This window comes from Littorina saxatilis, linkage group LG2 (assembly GCF_037325665.1).
Source record: "Littorina saxatilis isolate snail1 linkage group LG2, US_GU_Lsax_2.0, whole genome shotgun sequence".
Classification (NCBI taxonomy): domain Eukaryota; kingdom Metazoa; phylum Mollusca; class Gastropoda; order Littorinimorpha; family Littorinidae; genus Littorina; species Littorina saxatilis.
In genome coordinates, this window is record NC_090246.1 from 27,301,829 (window position 1) to 27,319,508 (window position 17,680).

At 40.9% G+C, this 17,680-nt stretch overlaps 1 protein-coding gene across 1 annotated transcript in view; it reads right to left on the reverse strand.

The window, feature by feature from the left end:
- The window catches only part of LOC138958639 (chitin synthase chs-2-like), a 66,408-nt gene extending 51,059 nt beyond the window's left edge, over positions 1-15,349 (reverse strand). The window contains exons 1-3 of the mRNA XM_070329852.1: positions 13,943-15,349; positions 10,561-10,629; positions 393-431 (exon numbers count right to left, since the gene is read on the reverse strand). Of these exons, the coding sequence (XP_070185953.1) occupies positions 393-431; positions 10,561-10,590 (69 nt within the window). The 5' untranslated portion in view covers positions 10,591-10,629; positions 13,943-15,349. The remainder of the gene's footprint in view (positions 1-392; positions 432-10,560; positions 10,630-13,942) is intronic.
- Positions 15,350-17,680: the final 2,331 nt, after the last annotated feature.

Sequence of the window (17,680 nt, forward strand, 5' to 3'; positions counted from 1 at the left end):
TGTATTTCATTGATAAGCATTGTGTAGTTCTAGTGTAGTACGTGTAGTGTAGCGTAGTGTAGTGTAGTGTGGTGTAGTGTAGAGAAGTGTAGTGCAGTGCGGTGCAGTGAAGTGTAGTGTATTGCAGTGTAATGTAGTTTAGTGTAGTGAAGTGTCGTGTAGTGTAGTGTAGTGCAGTGCAGTGCACTGCAGTGTGGTGTAGCGTAGTGTACTGCAGTGAAGTTTAGTGTAGTGCAGTGCAGTGCAGTGCAGTGTAGTGTCGTGTAGTGTCGTGTAGTGTAGTGCAGTACACCGCGATGACGTTGAAACATGCAAAGTAGTACATTTACACACTAGAATGGAGTGACGACTGTTTCGACAGTATACTTGGTTTCAGAAAAGAAGTAAATTACCAGTCGTTCGTAACTTCTGCCAAACTGAGACACCGGATCCTGCAGACAAGAGAAATCATGTTCAACAGTCAAAAGCAAAAGAACTCATATATGTCACTGTCTCTGTTTCACTCTCTACTTCTTTCTTTCTTTCTGTCTCTCTCTGTCTCTCTCTGTCTCTCTCTGTCTCTCTCTCTCTCTCTCTCTCTCTCTCTCTCTCTCTCTCTCACACACACACACACACACACACACACACATACACATACACACACCCCACACGCAAGCAGACACACACGCACGCACGCACACGAAAAGTTACTGACAGCCAATGGTTAACGGAATAATTATACTTATGTACACAAAACAACAGACTGTGGCGTCATATTCCCCTCGTCATAAAGACAGAAATGAAGGCAAACAAGCCTTTCAAAAACACTGTTTATACAACACTCTGTAACTGCTGCTTCATTATCAGTGCAGAACGCATTCAAAACGGCAGATTACGGTTTCAAATTTTTATTTTTATTTCATTTCTTTTTACATTTAGTCAAGTTTTGACTAAATGTTTTAACATAGACGGGGAATCGAGACGAGGGTGTGGTGTATGTATGTCTGTGTGTCTGTGTGTCTGTGTGTGTGTATGTGTAGAGCGATTCAGAGAAAACTATTGGACCGATCTTCATGAAACTTCACATGAAAGTTCCTGGGTATGATATCCCCACACTTTTTTTTCGATAAATGTCTTTGGTGACGTCGTATTCGGCTTTTTGTGAAAGTTGAGGCGGCACTGTCACGCCTTCATTTTGTAAGCAAATTGGTTGAAATGTTGGTCAAGTATTCTTCGACGAAGCCCGGACTTTGGTATTGCATTTCAGCTTGGAGGCTTAAAAATTGGTTAATGAGTTTGCTCATTAAAGTTGTCATTAAAATCGATTTTTCGCAAACAGATTTAAAATTGATTGCATTGTATTCCTCATCTTCTCCCAAATTCAAAAATATATACATCTGTCATGTTTACTAAAAAAATGTGCTCAAAATGACAGAAAATAGGTTCAGTAAGTACTACCGACACGTGCTTCGCGGCGGCGAGCGTGACCCGTCACGGTCTTCGGTATGGTTAGCCGAGACTATCTGAATGTAGTCTCGGCGATGATTGGTTTGTGGTGTTGATCTTGACTAAATGTTTTTATATCGCTTCACGCGACTTGTTGAGTACTTTATGATCCCATTGCTAAGACATTCGGGTCGCTTCCTTCCAATGGAAAGCTAGCAACATCAAGAGTCGACGATGGGGATGGGACATGGATAATATAATCGTCTTTGTGTTTTTCACATAAAGTTGACCCGTGTCAGTCCCGGCCTGGATTCGAACCCGTGACCCGAGGATCATAACTCTTGTGCTCTTCCAACTGAGCTCCCAGCCCCCCATTCCCTGTGACCCGAGGATCATAACTCTTGTGCTCTTCCAACTGAGCTACCAGCCCCCCATTCCCTGTGACCTAAAAGTCAAGATCTCCAGTCTAGAAATGAAGGCAAGCAAACCTTTCAAAAAACATTGTTTACATTACCCTTCACTGATGCTATCGACCAATCCTGGTATAGACAGAGCCGCCGTCATGTTTTCCTCTCAAATGCAGACATGGGATGACAAAATCAACAATGGCCTTTTTGACATTAATTTGGAGAAACCAGACTCTCATCTGTTGATTAAAGCAGAAGAAGACTGACAAATTGTCATGTTCAATTATCAGAGGGGCGGGTGAGGGGGGATTGGAATTACACTCTCGTGGTTTATGTGCTTGAAACATGTTCACTGAAGTATTCAAAGGCAATGCAATGCAAAAAGTATATGTCAGTTGAGCAAAATGAAAGAATTCAAAACAATGATTTAATTGCTGGACCCATTTCTGTCAGAAATTAAAGTATGTTCTGCTCAGTGCGAAACTTTGCATTTCCTCCAATCTTTTCCAGGCACTGATCATTAAAATAAAAGACATGTCATTCCAGGATTAAAGCTCCAGGATGGCTCAAATGGTTTACAAAACGATTTAAATCGTCGAATGAAAAAGGCAGTTCTAACCTTATGGAACACACTTTCAATATCATTTAATAGCATTAGATGAAACAGATTTCGTGGTTTATCTAACCCCTGAGCCATCGTGAACCCGTGTGATCTACTTTCCTTTTTTTCACAATTTAGTCGTCAGTTTGTGATTTCAATGCGACTGGCTGTATCTGCAATAGCACCTTATTGTGTACCTCTGATTCTAAAACGCAACAAACGGCTGCGAGTCACACGAACTTGTCGGCGGAGACTGGCTTCAAAGAAAGCGAACGCTATGCAGAAAAATCGTCTGCTTTGAGACACGACCTTTCGTGACCCTGCTTCCGGCCTAATCTTTTTTTCAAAACTTTGAATTGTACTGATCTTGTCTTGATGAAAAAAGAAATCTTTTATGATTTAAGAATGCTTGTGTTACAAGCTGTCAATTTATTATTTAAATTTTAAAAGTTAGTTCTAGCCCCAAAACTAGCCTGATTGTAGAACTGACGGTCCACGAAAATAAATTCGTTGAAAATGTCTCACTCTCGACGGAAAGCAGCCAGGATGTTCCCGTTCGGTGAACGTTCAAATGGAAGGGTGTTTGTACTGTGTGTAAAAGCCTGACAGTATATGTGATGGTTTACGGGAGGCTTACCGTGCCTTTAAACAAATATAATGATAATAAAGAGTTGAAACTCGTCACATCCTCATTATAAAGCCACTGTTGGTCAACGGAAAATAAAGGCATAACAGGATGAAAGTGACCGGAAGTGCGTCACGTCCCGCACACTTAGACATTGACGTCAACAAAACGATTCCGCTTATAAATATAAGTATACATTGTTGAGTACAGATCCAAACAACACGCTCCTGCATATGTCAAAATACTTAAATTGAATTAAAAATGTTATTTAAACAAGCGCAGGATGCGTGAGGGTGGGATTTTAGTTTTCAAACAATAACTTGGACGCCGAGAAGGAAGAGGTCTGAGTGTTGGTGTGATCCTCAAAGTGGCCGACAAAATGGCCCGCCGGCTTATTGTCTAACGATCTTGTGTCAAGAGGCTTCGTGATAATGTCCCTGTGGTCGCGGTCATAATATATTCCGACTATGCTGGTCACGGGTAGACGTACAGTGGTGCCCCCGAGGCTGTTAAGACCTCCAAACATCCGAGACAATCGGACCTCATAAAGCACGAATATTTAAAATGGAGGTAAATTATCAGTAGCAATGAACAGAAAATCTGGAGGAACAAGGTCTTAAAAAGGGGGAAGGGGGAAGTCTTAAATCGGGGGGTCTTAACAGGAGGGTTCCCCTGTGCGAGATTTTCCGCTGACCAGCCCAGCCTTGCTCATCCTCGTTAGACAAGAGTGAGGGCCCCAAAGGGTTTAAAATCGTGATCGTGATTGGCGTTTTTTGACCTTTCTGTGACCGTGATTGCCGAAATTTCCATTTCTGTGATCGTGATGGGACTTTGCCCGTGATCCGTGATGACAAAAAAATCAAGTCTCGTGATCGTGATCGTCATTTGTTTTCGTGATCGTGATGGGCATTATTGCAAAGCATTTTATTTCTAACGTACATTTTTTGTACAGCTGTATCACTCTATGATCCTCTATTCGTCAAGGAGCCAATCTCGATTGAAGGGAAGCAACAACACATTCAGAAATATGATTTTGACAGCGATTGCTTCCCTTTAAGAGAACCAATCACACAAAAAAAGAGATCCAATCAGAAGGCAAATTGCAAAAGTCTGCCAAACTTCATCCAATGGAAGGGCTTCGTGCAAACGTTTTGAGTGCATTCAGTCAAATTCGAATTCGAAGATCAAAAATGGCGTGCAGCGGTACTGTCATCGAACTTCTGTTATATTTTGTGGATTCAAGCCAGACCAAAGCAGGCGGCGAGAATGCCTTCCTTGGTGGAAAGGTCAGGCTACGGGTCGGTCTTTCCGAAGACGAAATATCAAGGTATGTTGATCTATGTTGCTCTATGACTGTTCTGAATGTAGGCAAAGATCTTGAAATTTGTTCAAGATCTTTGAGTTTGAGTGAGATCATTGACATTGTCGACATTGCCACGTCCGGCTGTCACTCGCTCAGTGTGACCTCGACTGGCTCGAGATCGAGTCTGCGCAGGGGCGGACGAGGGGGGGGGGCACAGGGGGCACGTGCCCCCCCCCCCCCCCGAAAAAAAAGAAGAAGAAGAAAAAAAAAGATTTTTCTATGCTGATTCTATGACCATTTCTAAGTTCAAATGGCACCAGATGGCACCATTTTGCTTCTTTGGGCAAATTTTTTTTCCGGGGGAGCATGCCCCCGGACCCCCCTTGCAAATTCGGGCGCTTCGCGCCCATCACATTCACTTTCGATTCAAAGTGCCCCCCCCCCTTACAAAGCAACTGATCCGCCCCTGCTGCGTGTAGCCAAAACCGAAACTAGAAATGTGTTTTTCATCCCAGCAACGTGGACACGCTTGGCATAGATTCTAATTGTCGCTTCTTTGCATTAAGCTTGGATTTATTTTAGCGCCTGTAAACTTTAATATCAACAATGGGTTAAATTCAGAAACAATGGCGGGGAGACGTGCCAGTTTGGGTCACTTGATCCTCATGTCAAAGACGATCAAAGTCATGTTCGTTGGGGATTTTGTCAGGCATGCTACTTTTCCGGTAATTGCCGGAAATCCGATAAAGCCGTTTTCAAAATCCGGTAAAGTCAAATTTATTCCGGTGAAGTTGACAAATTTTTCGCAAAAACAATCGGTGTGAATATTGCGCAACGCGACCGGGCGCCGGTCTCAATGAAGCCAGCACACAGTAGTGTTGTTTTCACCAGTTTGGAGGTGTGTTGAATGGTGGTGGGGGGAGGCTAAAATGGGATTTTTAACAAGATCACAACACTATTACAGCCCTGAAAATGATGACCAGATTGCACAGATTTTAACCGTTTTTTGAAAAAATTTCCGGGGGGGCATGCCCCCGGACCCCCCTAGTTGGCTCGCCTGCTTCGCAGGCTCAGGCTTGTGGCTTCGCCACTGGCACTGCGCGTTTCTTTCAGGTAAAACCATTTTTGGCCTGTAGCATAGCATTCCTGTTTGTTTTTCAAGGCCATGAAACCAGGCGATGGTGTACCTCAAATTGTATGGCAACGTTGAAAATAAAGAACCCATACATGTATTTTCATTTCAATCCACCCAATAGTTTTTGAGAAAATGGGTTTACAAGATTTAGCTCTGGAAATGTGAAATTGTGCAAGTACTGATATATTCATGTGTGTGAGTGAGGGTGTGGGAGTTGAATGTGTATGAGTACGAGTGGAGAGAGAGAGAGAGAGAGAGAGAGAGAGAGAGAGAGAGAGAGGAAAAAAACAATGAAAACAACATTCTTGTTACTGATTACAAATCATATGTATTTCTGTATGAAAGAATTAAAAAAATAATAATAAAAAAATAAAAATAAAAATAATAATAAAAAAGTCGGTTGAAAACGACGTTAAACACCAAATAAAGAAAGAATAAAGAAAGTGCAACAGTTCTCACTTTGTGTTGAATAAACAATAGATCCAGAGGAGCGAATTACTGTGTGGTTGTGTTTACTTTGACACGTGCTTTCTGTACATGCAATTTTTACCGTGACCGTGATTTGCCACTGGTGTTCGTGATCGTGAAAACAAAAATCAAGGTAACTGTGATCGTGAAAGCTAAAATTTCCCTTCCCGTGATCGTGATGATACCCCCCCTTTGGGGCCCTCAAGAGCACCTGAAGGCGCACTCGTCTTGTCAGTAGGTGTCCGCCTAAAAGTAGCCTACCCAGCCTAAACGACGCTTTGGGTGTGCATGCATGACGTGTCCGAACACTTAGACAGTCAAACTTATTCTTTTGACCACCTCTGTAAAGTGACCACCTCCCCACAACGACCGATCCCAAGAATCCCAGATGAGTTTTTCTTGTATCTAATTCAGGTTCGACTGTAGTCCCGTTTATCTGTAGATGTTCTTCTTTGGGGCGGGGATATAGCTCAGTCGGTAGCGCGCTGGATTTGTATTCAGTTGGCCGCTGTCAGCGTGAGTTCGATCCCAGGTTCGGCGGAAATTTATTTCACAGAGTCAACTTTGTGTGCAGACTCTCTTCGGTGTCCGAACCTCCCCCCGTGTACACTACATTGGGTGTGCACGTTAAAGATCCCACGATTGACAAAAGGGTCTTTCCTGGCAAAATTGCTTAGGCACAGTTAATAATTGTCTACCTATACCCGTGTGACTTTGAATAATAGGCCGTGAAAGGTAAATATGCGCCGAAATGGCTGCAATCTACTGGCCGTATAAAATTTCATCTCACACGGCATCACTGCAGAGCGCCTAGAACTGTACCCACGGAATATGCGCGATATAAGACTCATTGATTGATTGATTATATGGAAGTATATCATTGCGGGATAATTTAAATAATTAAAGCAGTGCGATTTGACCACTTGGCAAACGACAGCCTCTTTGTGTAACTTTCGGCCAATTAACCTCGGTCCCAAAGTCAGAATTTTGCCGTATGATTGAGTTTTTGATCAATTCTTGGTTGAGGCTATTATGTTTACCTCGGTAGATTGCAGAGAGTGTTTTCTATTGTGGTTGCATGATTTTTACTCAAGCATCAGTTGACTTCTGGCGGGAACGTTTGTTCAGCATCCAATGCTTCATGTCCCAGTTTCGACGTAAATGAAAAAGACTAGCAAGACCAGAGAAGTGACCAAGCCGAGCCCAATATATTTTCAGCCTGATAAATTAGTTTACATTAAATTCGCCTTCCCTTGCGTTTACACAAATGAAAATAATTCATTTTGCTAGCAGCTGTAACTAAGATCAACGAAATGCGTTCCTGCATGAACGACTCAAAACAGATTGATTCTATTTATCGGATTTCCCAGTGTAATACACGTAAAGAAAAATGTAGCAATGAATACACTCCATTCTCAAGTACCCGCCCACCCATTTATTTCCCTGGGGATAATATACGATGCTTTCTGACAACACCCCTTCACTGACCCCGATGACAGGCCTGGTGGGGTGTGCTCTACCACAGAAACACGAAGCAATTAATCAAAGCTTCTGCTCAGTACCGTAAGTCCAACCCGAAATAACGGAAAAGTTTATTTTGGGGATGAGAAGAAAAGGGTGTACATGTTTCACAGTGAAAATGATGTTTCATTTCTAAACATTTCCTCGGTAACATTTTTTTAATCGTATTTACTGGGTTTTTTCTTCTTCAATTTTAGTTTTTTGTGCGTGAAAAAATGTGAGGGACAGCCATGGAGAAGTCACAGAGCCTTGCAAAGCACATATTTCTTACAACACTTCCACATACTTAAACGCCCAAATAATGCCGTGTCGTTTTTCGTGGCACAAACTTCATTGGTGTGTTTTCGCAAGCATCAGACAAGCGGTTCAGTAAGCCAACGTTGGGAAGAGCACTTGACAAATACAAATGGGTTTGTATGCTATCGTATGGCGGATTACATTGTTGTTCTCGTTCTTGTTCTTGATTTTGTTTTTTTGGCGAACGTCGCATTTTTTGAGACATGGTAAATTAATTTGCGACAGAACAGTTATTCATTACATTTTACAAAAAAATAAAGGCTCGCAGAAGTCTTCTCGCTCCGAAGTGACTTCTGGCACCTGCTACCGCCCACGACAGCTGCCGTTTGAAACGCATAATTATTTGAGCGCAGTTTTTGATTAGTGCTTTTGTGAACAAGAAACAATTAACAAGTGGCTCTATCCCATCTCCCCCCCTTTCCCCGTCGCGATATAACCTTCGTGGTTGAAAACGACGTTAAACACCAAATAAAGAAAGAAAGAAAGAATGTGAGCGCAGTGGCCTGGTGGCTAAGACTTCGGCCTCCCATGCGGAAGGTCGCGGGTTCGAATCCCGGCCGCGCATGGTGGGTAAAGGGTGGAGTGTTTTCCGATCTCCCAGGTCATTTATGTACAGACCTGCTAATGCCTTATCCCCCTTCGTGTGAACACGCAAGCACAAGACTAAGTACGCACGGAAAAGATCATGTCATCCATGTCAGAGTTCGGTGGGTTATACTGAAACGCAAAAATACCCAGCTTGCTTCCCGCTCCCGAAAGCGGCGTACGGCTGCCTGAATGGCGGGGTAAAAACGGTCATACACGTAAACGAACGATGGAGTTTCTACCTATCAACAAAGAAGAAGAAGAAGAAACGGGTTAAACAAAATTGATTGGTATCACACAGAGTTGGATTCACATGCCTGTGTGTGCCACTCTTCGTGAGATGGTTGTAAAGCTTAGCGTCTGGATGGAGGGGTCGGGTCGAGTGGGAGTTGTTCGCCCTTGCTTGTAACCAGGAGCGTGTGACCCCTTGGTGTGTTTGCTGAGGTCACTTCTAGATAGCGCTGCTGGTTATCTTTCAAATGACAAGTGATTTGTGACACTTTTTCCCTTTCATCTTTTGTGTAAGAACGACCCAAAGTCCAGCGTGTGTGTGTCACAAATATATATTTTGAAATGTACACAGACGAGATCTTCACGAAATTGTTAGGTCCAGTCCCAACTCACTTTAAAAAATTGAATGACCCGCTCAGTTCACTTCAATTCATGTATCTTTCTGCCTCAGACGCAGTTCCCGTGGTTTCATTGCTGTTTCTCTTGATCAGTAAAACGCATGCTATAGTGTGAAAGACTTTCAATAATTCAGTATGGTTATCTGACTTTTTTCCACAGTGATTTGGCTGAAAATTAAAAAGCTCTTCACCATGCGGTGAGTGTCCCTTGAAGAATAGTCAAAGGCTAGCTCTGATCTCATGGGTTTTGGTTGAGCGAATACCGTCCAGTGTAAGGTGTGCTTTCAAAACTTTAAATTAAAAGGCTAATCGAAATCAACGCGTTAACATTTAATGTCGCTACTGTTTTCAATCAATATGAGGCTTATATCGCGCGTATTCCGTGGGTACAGTTCTAAGCGCAGGGATTTATTTTTTATTCTTATTTTTTTATTTTTTTATGTAATTTATATCGCGCACATATTCAAGGCGCAGGGATTTATTTATGCTGTGTGAGATGGAATTATTTTACACAATACATCACGCATTCACATCGGCCAGCAGATCGCAGCTTACTTTTCACGGCCTATTATTCCAAGTCACACGGGTATTTTGGTGGACATTTTTATCTATGCCTATAGATACAATTTTGCCAGGAAAGACCCTTTTGTCAATCGTGGGATCTTTAACGTGCACACCCCAAGGTTGTGTACACGAAGGGACCTCGGTTTTTCGTCTCATCCGAAAGACTAGCACTCGAACCCACCACCTAGGTTAGGGGGGAGAAAAATGCTAACGCCCTGACCCAGGGTCGAACTCGCAACCTCTCGCTTCCGAGCGCAAGTGCGTTACCACTCGGCCACCCAGACACATGGGAACGTGAATGGATCACTGATGTCTTGATCTTCTTGAGAGAAAAATGTAAACCAGTCCACTGCTTTTATGATCTGACATCCCCCAGTGTATCAATAACAAACGCAAGCACGAGTGTGTAGTCCAGAAATCAAGGACTACAATACAGGTCAAGAGAAAAACACACTGTAAATCATATTTGCATTCCTACACAAACAGAGAAGTTAAACCCCAAGTACACAAGTTCTCAAATACGTTTAACCGCATACCTAACCCACCTACTTTCGAAACTGAAGTTTAACAGAACTAGCAAGCCGGGAGAGGTTGTGAAAGTACATACTTTTCTGCGCAAGTTTAATTAGCAAGGACATTGTCAAGACTGTGAGTATAAAGAAATTCTGCCGTTACACGAATTCGGCCACATCTTATTATGTCGGGCACGACATAGTCACACACAATAAATCGTGACCGTGTTGATAATTCAAAGGAACACGAATAACAAATAAAGCGAAATACACTTAATTCAACAAACACATTAGCTATATAACTTCAATATCAAAAACTCTTGTCAACGTACTAATCCATGTTATGGCTTCGAAGTTCATACCGTGGAAAGTTCGAAACCATCATAGATCGTATTAGCATAACTAAATAATTATGCCCATGTCGACAAATGTTTGGTACTCTTGTTTGCTAACAGTGTAGGATAGTACACGTAGATGAATATACTTACCCCAGAGTAGCGTGTCTGCCAGTTATCCATTGTGAATTTCAGAGCCCCTTGTCACACTCCAGATGTCCTCTGCAATTATGCAGACTGTCAATTATTATTCTAAATTCACTACCACTGTTCGCATTAACTGGGAATATAAAGTATTTTAACAGGTTTTGTCTGACAATACTGCGAAATAAATCCTCAACCATAATATAAACTTACTTTTCTGGTTTGTTGTTGTTGTTGTTGTTGTTGTTGTTGTTGTTGTTGTTGTTGTTGTTGTTGTTGTTGCTGTTGTTGTTGCTGCTGTTGTTGTTGCTTAATTAAGCCGGAAGAGAAAGTAATTCTTAAGTTCTGGTGTATGCGTGTCGGAGAGGGAAGACTGGGGGAGCAGGTGGGGGGGGGGAGCAGGCGGGGGAGAGGGGGCGGGTGCGTGCGTGCGTGTGAGCAATCATGCGGGCGCTAGTGTGTGCATGCGTGAGTTTCCACTACACCGTAGATCCTTAGCTGAAGAAACACACGGAACAGGTCCGTTCTTCGCTTAACACCTCGCTCAGACAGAGATGTAAATGACGTAGGCATATCTTCTGTGAGAGGCAGTGATAACATCGAAGCGCTCTTGATTAAAGGCACAGTCTTTCCCGTGAAATCAGTTCTGCTCACAATAACAATAACAATAACAACACTTTATTGTCCACTAAAATGTGACATACAAATAAAAAAATTTCTTCGGCACACCCTGCCTGCCTGTTAACGATTATAACAACAATTGGACAAAAGGACAACACACATAAAAAAAAACATAAAACATAGGTTCACGTATGTAATAACAAGCACACCTATCATACTTCCAATAACACTGACCTGAAGTGTTGTCCGTGTCATCTTTAAATTGAATAAATTCACAGATACAATCTACATAAGGTCACACGTCTATTAAGACTATCACAATCAAATATAATAGTATTTATCTCACTATCTCAGATCTTTCCAGGATTTTACAGGGAGGGGGGGGGGGGGGAAGGGGGGAGGAACATCCCTCCACTTGGACACGTACAAACAATCAACATCCCCATTGCTTCCTGTGCAGAGTTAGAATTTGTTCATGAAGTAATTTCTAAAAGATGACTGGATATCCAAATAAATTCTCAGTCAGCACAGAAAGATGTCAGGCAGTTGGTTTTAGGCATATGTCCAAGCGGTAGATGGTTGTCTACATTTTTACACCCCCGGTATAGGGGTGTGTATAGGTTTGGTCGATGTGTTTGTTTGTTTGTTTGTTTGTTTGTTTGTTTGTGTGTTTGTGTTCGCATATAGATCTCAAGAATGAACGGACCGATCGTCACCAAACTTGGTGAACAGGTTATATACATTCCTGAGACGGTCCTTACAAAAATTGGGACCAGTCAAACACACGGTTAGGGAGTTATTGGTGGATTAAAATTATACAAGGACTTATAGAGGGACATCTTAATGGTCAAAGGGAAATAACCATTCTCACTCAGTCACTGCCACCAACTGAGAAGGTTATTTCCCTTTGACGGGGGTGTTTTTCCTACCTCGGAGGAATTTCTTGTTGCTTTTTTTTTCAATCATCTTATGGTTAGATTTCGATACAAAATTATGTCAAACGATGAATGAACCATGTGGGAAAAAAGTTATAGAAAAAAAATATATGTAAAAAAAGATTTTATTTTTGGGTAGCGTGACTCACGCTTCCAATATTTGGTTTTCTTGTTTACTGAGAACATGTGCTTTGCCTAAAAATACTGACCAATCAAATTCATGTCATTGTGCTTATAGCCACGCCCAAACAAGTGCAGCAACAGTTTGACACTGGAGCGCTGTCCACGCTTTTTTTTAAACGAACGAAATGCACGGGATTTGAGAGGAGTTTTGCGCTTGGCATTTTCCAAATAAGGATATCCTACTATGAGTACTACGCTGGAATACTACAATGAATTTTCAAACGGCTACACTGGCTTCGTCTTACCTGATCAAAAGGGGGTGTATTGTTGATATTTGTAGATAATAGACTCTGCATTTTAATGGTCAAATGGCGATTTCGGTATAAAAATGTAGACAAGGACCTTTAACCCTTGTACGGGTATGACCAGAAATCGGATGGTGAGTCGAATCTCTTACAAGGACTGTGCCTTAAAAAATTCCGACACTGAGAAATAAGTTAGCTTTCCACCTACAACAGGAAAACAGATGGTCTAAACTGACGTGATACCCGACAATCTTTAAATCATTAGCTTGTGCTAATTATACTGCTTTGTTATTACAACGGCAGAATTCCTTTCCTGCCCAAACGTGTGTCTCTGAGATAGAAATGGCGCCACGGTAATAAGATCAGATATTTGTCGCAATTTCTTTCTTGAAGCCTTGTTCGTTTCTTTTCTTTTTCTTTCTTTCTTTCTTTTTTTCACAGAATTAACTTTGTATAAACTTATATTTTTTTCGGGCGATAAGTGTTATATTTTCTTTAATATATTCTCTCTCTCTCTCTCTCTCTCTCTCTCTCTCTCTCTCTCTCTCTCTCTCTCTCTCTCTCTCTCTCTCTCTCTCTCTCTCTCTCTCTCTCTCTCTCTAATATATTATCTCTCTCTTTCTCTCTCTCTCTCTCTCTTTTTCTTTCTCTCTCAATTTATTTTGACCAGTGATTTAGAAAGTGACTGTATGTGTGTGTGTGTGTGTGAGTGTGTGTGGTGTGTGTGTGTGTGTATAAGTGTGTGTGTATGTGCGTGTGTGTGCGTGTGTGTGTGTGCGTGTGTGTGTGTGTGTGTGTGTGTGTAGAGCGATTCCCGAAGAACTCCAACATTCTTCACATGAAACTTTCAAAGAAACTTTTCAAATGAATTCTTCCAGATGATATCCCCAGACGGATTTGTTCTTTTGTTACTCAATAAATGTATATTATGACGCCATATTTTGCTTTTGTTGAAGGTTGAGGCGTCACTGTGACGACCTCATTTTTCAACCAGATTGATTAAAAAGTTGGTCAAGCAATCTTTGACTCATCAGTTAGCACTGTGGTATTGCATTAAACATTCTTAAAATTCTAAAAAATAAAGATGTATAGATTCAAAAGTGATTGCATTGTTTTTCTTATCCTTTCTTGAATTCAAAAATATATAAAAATGTCATGTTTACTCTAAAAATATTATCACAATTAAGAAAAAAGTTTATTGTACTACGTTTTCGTACACGAAAAAGCTCTTTGTTATAGATAAGGCGCTTGATTAGCATAAAATTAATAACTAATGAACTCGTTGGTTGGTTGCTTTCTTGTTTACATTTCGTTCGTTTGTTTGTTTGCTTCATTGATCAACTGTTATTTGTTTGTTTGTTTGTTTGTTTGTTTGTTTAAAAGAAACCAGTTTAACTCACGACTCACTTGTCAAGACTCCATCCTGCCTCTCTGCTTCTCTTCGTCTCACTGCCACTGGCCACTTTCATAAACGTACGTGCACTTTCGTTCGTGACTTAAAATATCAGTAACACAAAGCCACACAGCCTAAAAACACGGTAGGTGCTCAAGGAAGCTGTCCAGTTATTGTACCTGCTTTTCTTTCTTATCACCGTCTCATTTTCTTTTTCTTTTTACATTTTGTCAAGTTTTGACTAAATGTTTTAACGTAGAGGGGGGAATCGAGACGAGGGTCGTGGTGTATGTGTGTGTGTGTGTGTGTGTGTGTGTGTGTGTAGAGCGATTCAGAGTAAACTACTGGACCGATCTTTATGAAACTTTACATGAGAGTTCCTGGGTATGATATCCCCAGCATTTTTTTTCATTTTTTTGATAAATGTCTTTGATGACGTCATATCCGGCTTTTCGTGAAAGTTGAGGCGGCACTGTCACGCTCTCATTTTACAACCAAATTGGTTGAAATTTTGGTCAAGTAATCTTCGATAAAGCCCGGACTTTGGTATTGCATTTCAGCTTGGAGGCTTAAAATTTAATTAATGAGTTTGCTCATTAAAGTTGTCATTAAAATCGATGTTTCGCAAACAGATTTAAAATTGATTGCATCATATTCTTCATCACATTCTGAATCTAAAAATATATACATATGTCATGTTTACTCTTAAAATGTGATCACAATTAACGAAAATAGATTAATTAGTCTTACGATTAAAATTTAAGAAATCGATCCAAAAATGATGTCATCTTATTCGTGATCATTTCCTGATTCCAAAAACATATAGATATGATAGGTTGTATTCAAAACAAGCTCAGAAAGTTAACAAGAATACAGAAAAGCGCGCTTTCCTGCTTAGCACAATACGCTACCGCGCTAATCTGGCGTGTCAATATCACTACGTTTTGCACGTGGAAGGTGAGCGATTTCCTTCACGCGGGGATTGACGAAGCTGCACTGTCTTGGTGAAAAAATACAGTGCGTTCACTTTCATCCCGTGAGTTCGACAGCTTGACTAAATGTAGTAATTTCGCCTTACGCAACTTGTTTCTTTTGCTGTGCCCCTCGCTTTGTATTTTCCTGCCCTCTCTTTCCTTTTTATATTTAGTCAAGTTTTGACTAAATATTTTAACATCGAGGGGGAATCGAAACGAGGGTCGTGGTGTATGTGCGTGTGTGCGTGTGTGTGTGCGTGTGTGTGTGTGTGTGTGTGTCTGTGTGTGTGTGTAGAGCGATTCAGACTAAACTACTGGACCGATCTTTATGAAATTTGACATGAGAGTTCCTGGGTATGAAATCCCCGAACGTTTTTTTCATTTTTTTGATAAATGTCTTTGATGACGTCATATCCGGCTTTTCGTGAAAGTTGAGGCGGCACTGTCACGCCCTCATTTTTCAACCAAATTGGTTGAAATTTTGGTCAAGTAATCTTCGACGAAGCCCGGACTTCGGTATTGCATTTCAGCTTGGTGGCTTAAAAATTAATTAATGACTTTGGTCATTAAAAATCTGAAAATTGTAAAAAAAAATAAAAATTTATAAAACGATCCAAATTTACGTTTATCTTATTTTCCATCATTTGCTGATTCCAAAAACATATAAATATGTTATATTCGGATTAAAAACAAGCTCTGAAAATTAAATATATAAAAATTATTATCAAAATTAAATTGTCCAAATCAATTTAAAAATACTTTCATCTTATTCCTTGTCGGTTCCTGATTCCAAAAACATATAGATATGATATGTTTGGATTAAAAACACGCTCAGAAAGTTAAAACAAAGAGAGGTACAGAAAAGCGTGCTATCCTTCTTAGCGCAACTACTACCCCGCTCTTCTTGTCAATTTCACTGCCTTTGCCATGAGCGGTGGACTGACGATGCTACGAGTATACGGTCTTGCTGAAAAATGGCATTGCGTTCAGTTTCATTCTGTGAGTTCGACAGCTACTTGACTAAATATTGTATTTTCGCCTTACGCGACTTGTTGTTCGTTCAATTCTTCTTTTTATATTTAGTCAAGTTTTGACTAAATATTTTAACGTAGAGGGGGGAATCGAGACGAGGGTCGTGGTGTATGTGTGTGTGTGTGTGTGTGTGTGTGTGTGTGTGTGTGTGTCTGTGTGTGTGTGTAGAGCGATTCAGACTAAACTACTGGACCGATCTTTATGAAATTTGACATGAGAGTTCCTGGGTATGAAATCCCCGAACGTTTTTTTCATTTTTTTGATAAATGTCTTTGATGACGTCATATCCGGCTTTTCGTGAAAGTTGAGGCGGCACTGTCACGCCCTCATTTTTCAACCAAATTGGTTCAAATTTTGGTCAAGTAATCTTCGACGAAGCCCGGGGTTCGGTATTGCATTTCAGCTTGGTGGCTTAAAAATTAATTAATGACTTTGGTCATTAAAAATCGGAAAATTGTAAAAAAAAATAAAAATTTATAAAACGATCCAAATTTACGTTTATCTTATTCTCCATGATTTGCTGATTCCAAAAACATATAAATATGTTATATTCGGATTAAAAACAAGCTCTGAAAATTAAATATATAAAAATTATTATCAAAATTAAATTGTCCAAATCAATTTAAAAATACTTTCATCTTATTCCTTGTCGGTTCCTCATTCCAAAAACATATAGATATGATATGTTTGGATTAAAAACACGCTCAGAAAGTTAAAACAAAGAGAGGTACAGAAAAGCGTGCTATCCTTCTTAGCGCAACTACTACCCCGCTCTTCTTGTCAATTTCACTGCCTTTGCCATGAGCGGTGGCCTGACGATGCTACGAGTAAAATGGCATTGCGTTCAGTTTCATTCTGTGAGTTCGACAGCTACTTGACTAAATATTGTATTTTCGCCTTACGCGACTTGTTATATTTGTTGTTAAGTTAGGGTTTGTTTTACATTTTTGTCCCAGTTGATAAGAATAGGTTATCGCACTATCTTCTTCCTTATTGTTTTTGTTGCACAACAACGGCACAACAAGTGAGTTCCATAGTGTTTAACAGCGATTCCAGCGTCATAAATCCTTTAAAGGGACACTCCCTGACGAACAACTATAACTCCAGGCATTTGTAAACTTTGGGGGTACAATACATCGTGGGCGTTTTCTCAGATTGAAGTACACACTCCTCAACGTATGGCGGCCAATATCGGCAGGGGAAACTCCGTGGCCATGCACGAAAAAGCCCATTCGTGGCCGAATAGCGAGTGCACGTGGGGGTTAAGACCAACGAAAGAAGAAGAAGACACGTGCAGACCGTTTCGTTGAACTCGAAGTCCTAGTTTGAGCTTCCAGACACATTCAAGCTTTAGTGACGGTTACCAGGTTTCTTTCCAAACGGAGAATTTCATCGAGATTTAATGGCCTAGCTTTAGTCAACAAGGGCCTCACTCGCTGTACCATGCACTTCTTTTGCATCACTAGATCGAAGCCGTTCTTGACCTTATAAGCACGCTAGCACATAGAAATGCACGAAGATTGAAAACATTGACAACTTGTGCAAAATAAGAGAGGCTCTTCGGTATGAAAACTCTCAGTCATAGTCACATTTCTGACTGTCAGCAGTCAAGACTTGAATCTACAACATCATCCAATGGCTTCACACTTGCAGAGAACCAGCAAGACATCAATCAATTTGTGAAACGGACCTAAAAATTGTTCACTCAACTAGGACTGCTGCTTTAAGCTCCCCCGCGGTTCTCAG